The following is a 6,193-nucleotide window of genomic DNA, read 5'->3' on the forward strand; positions in this document are numbered from 1 at the left end:
CAGAGACACTGACACAAACTGAACAGTTTGTCTACCATCCTGATAAGTACTTTGAAAAGCTTTGCGTTGTTTCAAAGGGAGAGCATACATAAACCAAAGACTGCCCAGATTTAGAATTTTTCTGTTTATGAAATTTTGTATCACAATAATAAACTGTTTGCAACAGTTACAACAATTCACACATGACTGTGTCCTAAAGCCTTTGCACAATACGCAGTCATAATGAGACTGAAATCCTTGGACTGACTTATGGAGTTAATAACCGCTGTGTGTGACCACTGATTCCTGATGTTAGGGTAAGTCAAGCCAGATAAAGGAAAAAATATCTTGGGTAAGCTGAACTTGGTTTGTAGTAAAGGCTTCAATCAGATTTTCACAAAGCTGAAAGTGATTTGTAAAAAATTCATTAGTGTTTCTAACCGGCACGTTTACACCATTTTACATGCCACTCAAATATAGCAAAAAGATTGCTAAATGAACACCAATATGCATTCAAGTACATCTGTAAGTGTGCAGTGAACCCTGTTCATATATCATATCATATGCATATCTGCTTTGCAAATGAAGAATAATCCAGATTCTCCAGGATGTGTGAGAAGTTTGAACCCACCCAGTAGGTATTGTTGTTCTGAGGATTGTGAAAAGAAAACATTTTGAGTATGTCACTGTCTACTTTCCTTTACAGCACTCCCCCCCCTCTCAAAAAAAATAAAAAATAAAACAAAACAAAAAACACTTCAACAATTGAATTAAGCCTCCAGGGAGCTGAATTTTACTTTGATGAATTTTAATGCAAGGCTCTTAATGTTATTTCAAGTTTTCCCACCACACATGGGAGTGACACAGAAGCAAGATGATCCTCATCATTACCGCAAAGCCAAATACCCCAAGCATTTAATAATCGTGAATCATATAAACTCCATTACTGGGGGTTTATGCATCAGCATGAAATCTATGCTGTAACCTATGGCATAACCTGAAGCCAACCTCCCTAAAAACAAGTGCACGGATGCAGCCGGCAACTGTTGTGATTTGCCTGTTTAGGAAAGTCAATTTTTCTGTGCAGTTTTTGAATTCATCATAGAGAGAATAACAGTCACTATCTCAATATAAGGACTCACAAATGTCAGTAAATTCCTGGAGGGAGATTGCTGAAACTACTGGAATGGATGTGAAGGAACGTTCAAAGAAGTGGAAAAACTAGAGGGACAAATAAGTTTGTCTTTAAAAGAAGAAAAAAACTGACCACAACAAAGAGCAAGGACCCAGGAGGGGAAAAAAATTCCCAGCATTTTATTTGTTTCTATCGGCTGGCAGCACATATAAAACACCGGGACACGACCATGCGGTAATTAACACATAATGCAGGAAACGTGGTCGGCTCTGTAAAGAGTCCCTGCAGAAGTCTAAAGCAGGCCTTAGACTTAAAAGTGACGTAGATGTACACGTGTGTGAAGACCCATTTACTGCTGATTACAGAGCAAAGTAAGCGGAATTTCATTAATGAAAAAGATCCATTGCATAATCAAAACCACCGTTGACCTGTTAGTCTGCTGACCTGGATTGATGTAATCTCACTGAAAGCCCAGCACAGCATGACACCAAAATATTATTACACCTCTCTAGGCCCATTTTATACAGTTAAAAAGCTTTTATTTCTCATAATGGCATTAAATGTAGAAAACCAACTGAGATTCTTGAACTATTTCAAATGTTTGCTTTACAAATTAAAGTGTGTCAAATAGGAAAGCTTGAAGGAATATTACCTCCCTCCAGCTCCCCAGTCCAGCTATGACTCCACCAGAAAACAATTACTTTAAATCTGTTGCAGGAAATGTGTTAACCCCACCACACACACAGTCTGTGGAGGAACAGAGCCAGGAAAGGGTTAATTTTTTCCCTCAGTGGATGGCAGCTGAAAGCCACTGGGCCCTGGCATAAACACATACAGGCCCCCATTCATCCACTGTCTGTGTGATCAGCAGCCTTGAACAGTGGAAGGCATGTTACTGCAGCAGAGAGGGGGGAGGAGACATTAGAAGAGGAAGGAGGGAAGGCGGACAGTGACTCAGGAATTCCACTAAGGAGCACGTGACCCCTGAGCAAGGCATTTACCCCCACCCCCTTACTCTGAGGGAGGGGCCCCCTCCTTACTCCTGCTCCTCTTATTTTTCTTCTTAAAGTCAAAGGCAGTCGAATGTGACAGTGAGAGAATATCCACAGGTGACAGTTTGATGTACAATTTTAACTCTGAAACTGAAACAAAGCAAATAAGCAAAATAAATGTTGCCTGACAGGCGAGTGAGAGCGGGGGGTGGCGGGGGGGTAATCCTCATCCAAACCCACTATGACAGAAGCCATTTTGTCTGATGAAGCAGCTTTGTTGTGGAGAATGAAGCCTGTTTGAATCAGAAAACAGAGCCCTGAGGTATCCCTGTCATTCTGACAATGTGACAGATGGCATAACATTTGGGGGGGGTCAGCAATGGGCTGATCGCTCAGCTCCTGTGCTAACAGTCCCAGTGGGCCCCCGCTGCTCATGATCTCACATCTCCACTGTGCTTTCACTGGAATCAGGGCGTGTGTTCAGTCAGCAACAGTCCCGATCAGCTGCCAAGATGTGACGAGATGTCAGATTGATTTGGGTCCATGAGGGAGTGTTAGTGAGCAACATGAGAGAGAAGGGGGAAAAACCCTCCAGATCCAGACATGTCAACACAGATGAAGGGCCCAAACACACTGATGCAGAGAACATACGAGGAAGCTGTTTTGACATCAACAAACGCCTGAGCAGCTGTCACTTTGAAGCCATGGTGACTATTTTTAGGCCCTCCTTATCTCTCATTGCACTCGCACGAGGCTTCTGCATCGAGCAGCCTTGGCCCGCCCACGTGTGATTTACAGTACACAGCATTTATGCAACACACTTCTACTGTGGCCTTCCTCCCCCTCTCCTTTCTTCCAGCTCATCCATCTCTCTCTCTGCCTCTCTCCTTGACTTTTTTCCTTCCACCCACTGTTCCCTGGAAGCCAGTTTGTTCCTGCTGGGAGGAATTGCATCATGGCTGATTCACAATCAGGCCATGACTCTTCAACCAACTCCTGGGTTATGGAAAATAAGCAAACCACAGAGACACTGGGGGTATTATTACAAGGTCTGAAACTGTATTTGGCAAGTTTTTTCTTTTTTCTTTTGAAACAAGTGCATACATGTACAGCTAGAAGCATTTTGTTTTATTTATTAATGTTTTTTTCCAAGTGCTCAAATTAGTCACATTCTATGCTTGACAGGAACTGTCTGCAGACCTAAAGTACAACAACAGACTGAAAAGAAACACGTGGGGAAAGGTCTTATTGGGATACACACCATTTGTCTTCAAAAATATAGAAACGATGTATTGAACAAAAAAGTCAAAAACTTTACAGCCATGTTCATGAAGTATACACTTTCCTTGTATTCACTATGTACACGTCCACCAGCTCCTCTGGGGGCTTCTGTCTGCAGTGTTGTCTGTGTTACTTTATGTCCTGCTGTTGCTGCCGTACTTGGGTTACAAGAGGAAAAAAGTTCATAAGCTGCAAAACTTTAAGGGTCCCTCTCCTTTTTTACCTTTATGTCTCCAGCCAAGATGGTGGCTATTTCCCCCTGCATGAAGGCCCAGGGTACATTGGAGCCGACCAGCGGGCAACGCTCACCACTGGGACAGTAAACCTCACCAGTGGCGCCCTGCTGTTTGATGCTCTCCCGGGAGCAGGGGAAGCAGAACTTGTGGGACGGCACCGACGGGCACTGGACAAAATGAGTGTCCTCTAGTCGCTCATGGCACAGAGTGCAGCACAGTGGCACGCTGCCCGGTGCCACGGAGGAGTCCGGAATGTTCTGTGGGGGGGCCTGCGCATGGGAGTCCATACCACTGGAACCATGTGGAGCAGAAGGGTTGGCGCTCACAGGGGCCAGCCTCCTTTGTGAGGGTGACAGGGGGCTGCCACTGTTCCTTCGTGCCCCTGCCATGGTGGAGTGTACCTGGCTGCCGTCCTTAGGTGAGCCTGTGCTGCCTGCATTGTCAGTGGCGAGGATGAGTGCAGTCATGGGGGACTGGCCATTCTGCGCTGTTGCACCCTCAGGTGGAGTGGTGCGGGAGTGGGGGGAGATGGTGGATGGGGGAGCAGCAGAGAAGCCTGGCAAAGCAGCGGGGGGCATCTTCAGGACCTCAGAGGGCGAGGGGAGCCATGGCTGGCCCTCACTGCCATTCATCTTGGGGGCGCTGTTCTCACCATCTGGCTCTGGGGAGGCCTTCCTCTTCCCTGGCCTAGGGTGCTTTCCCCTGTCTGTGCAAAGGAAGAAGGATGGACAGAGTTAACAGCCACACTACAGCACACCAAACACTCCAGCTTGTGACTCTGGACAATAACATGCAGGAAACTTCTAAACACACACAGTGTGCACGCAGCAGTTTCTACACTGCAGCCGTCTTCTGCCAAACCTTGGCCTGCACAGAGGTGAATGGGTGCGTCCCAGCAGCGTGGCTGGGCGGACCCTGAATGTTGGTGTAAATGCATGGCAGCAGCACCTAGAGCGCAGAGAAAACAAGCAAACAAACAAAAAATAAGTCTTACCTGTTTTTGAGGAAGTGGCACTCATCTCATATGCCATGACCCGCTGCATGGCGGTGTGGTCCTTCTTTAACCTGCCGTCGAACGTGTGCAACATAAGGTCCCTGACAGTTTTGCCTTTGTTTATCCAGTCCTTATGGCTGTCCGACATGTCCGACATGCTGTCTGGCCGGTGTTTGTCTTTCAGCTCCTCCGGACGCTTGCCGTGTTCCCCGGAGACAGGCGCGGTCAGAGCGCCGGGCAGACCTATCTGCGCCGGTCGGCTGCTGAGCGGATGTATGGCCGGTATCCCGCCGTTCACCAAAGGGACCAAGTTGGGGGGAACCGTGTTAGTCCTGCGGGGGTTGGGGCTTTGGCGGTTTAGCTCAGGGGGCTCGTCGGGTTTTGGAAATCCGTTTGCCATAGGGAGGCCGTTCGGCTGCCTGCCTGCCTGGTACTCCGGTCCCAGCCGGGGCGGCCGGTCTGACAGCGGGTAACGATCCAGAGACTGCGGTGGACGGGAGCCCGGATCTCCAACCGAGTGATTTATCTCTTTCCCGGTGTGCTGGGGCTTCCCCGGGCCTGGAGAGCGGCCCTCCTGAAAACCGTGTGCTCTCTTTAGCTGTCTGGCAGTCTCGATAACAAATTCAATCCGGTCGGCACCTTCGTAGTTAACACATCCACGGCAGACGGGTTCTGTAAAATCCCAAATCATCGCCCACGGCATGCGGGGCAAATCGCATAAATAGCAGGACTGCCTTCTGGAGGCAGCGACCGCTGCGGAGGACATATTGTAACCCCGAAGTGAATTCAAAACTCTCCAAAATGTCCGCCGGCTTGTTTACGTCGCTGAGGAGATGGAAAACTCCTTAGTGAGAATAAAACTGGGTTATTTTTTTCCCCCTCAGAAAGCAGCAGAGTGCACCATAGCTGTACCTGTTTCCTCGGCGCGCCTCCGTCTGAGCTCGCGCTTACAACTCAGCTCCAGCTCTCAGTGTAAGGTCGTGACGTCAGCAAAGACACTCGCTCGTGCTCCGGGGTTCTGTTTACTGGATTCTTCGACTACGCGCATGCTCACCGTTTTTCTATCTTTATCCAGACAGTTTACACTCAAAGAACCTGTATACCCGCGAAGAGCAGCCACTCTGTGTTTTATTGCGACCACAGAAGCTTTGAGTAGACACGCTCCTATTAGCTAATGACCACTAGCATACACTGTGAAGAATTAATGAAAAGAAAAAGGTATATTAAAAAAAAGCATGGCTGACCAAAGGAAGAAAAAAAATTTCTCATTTATAGTTTACAAATTTACAGTGTTATAGTTAAAGTAGTGGCCCGCAATTTCCCAGTTTTTGAGATCAGTAAAATATTCATTTCATCCATCCGTCCATCATTCTGTCCATCTAGTCTCTTCCGCTTATCCTTCAGGGTCGGGGGGGGGGGGGCAGCTGTCACACCGCGAGAGACTGGTACCACCTTTACAGGTCGCCAGCCTGTGGCAGGGCGAACACAGAGACACAGACAACCATTCACACTCACAATCATACCTATTATATCTTGTTATCTTGTTAAATGACAGAAAATGAAAAAATGGAGCAAT

At 47.4% G+C, this 6,193-nt stretch overlaps 1 protein-coding gene across 1 annotated transcript; it reads right to left on the reverse strand.

Moving 5' to 3' along the window:
* Positions 1-1,259: 1,259 nt before the first annotated feature.
* LOC115776835 (interferon regulatory factor 2-binding protein 2-B-like) lies at positions 1,260-5,602 on the reverse strand. Its single transcript, XM_030724622.1, has 2 exons — positions 4,618-5,602; positions 1,260-4,329 (listed from the first exon to the last, which is right to left on the reverse strand). The coding sequence occupies exons 1-2, from the start codon at positions 5,381-5,383 to the stop codon at positions 3,587-3,589; spliced, it is 1,509 nt and encodes a 502-aa protein (XP_030580482.1). The 5' UTR covers positions 5,384-5,602; the 3' UTR covers positions 1,260-3,586.
* Positions 5,603-6,193: the final 591 nt, after the last annotated feature.

This window comes from Archocentrus centrarchus, unplaced genomic scaffold, assembly GCF_007364275.1.
Source record: "Archocentrus centrarchus isolate MPI-CPG fArcCen1 unplaced genomic scaffold, fArcCen1 scaffold_38_ctg1, whole genome shotgun sequence".
In the NCBI taxonomy this organism is placed as follows: domain Eukaryota; kingdom Metazoa; phylum Chordata; class Actinopteri; order Cichliformes; family Cichlidae; genus Archocentrus; species Archocentrus centrarchus.

What these genes read in the sequence shown, in the direction of transcription:
- LOC115776835 (XM_030724622.1), bottom strand. Translation starts at nt 5,383, where the DNA reads ATGTCCTCCGCAGCGGTCGCTGCCTCCAGAAGGCAGTCCTGCTATTTA. An exon ending in TGCCACTTCCTCAAAAACAG is followed by an intron (nt 4,330 to 4,617) that starts GTAAGACTTATT and finishes TCCTTTGCACAG; the next exon opens with ACAGGGGAAAGCACCCTAGG.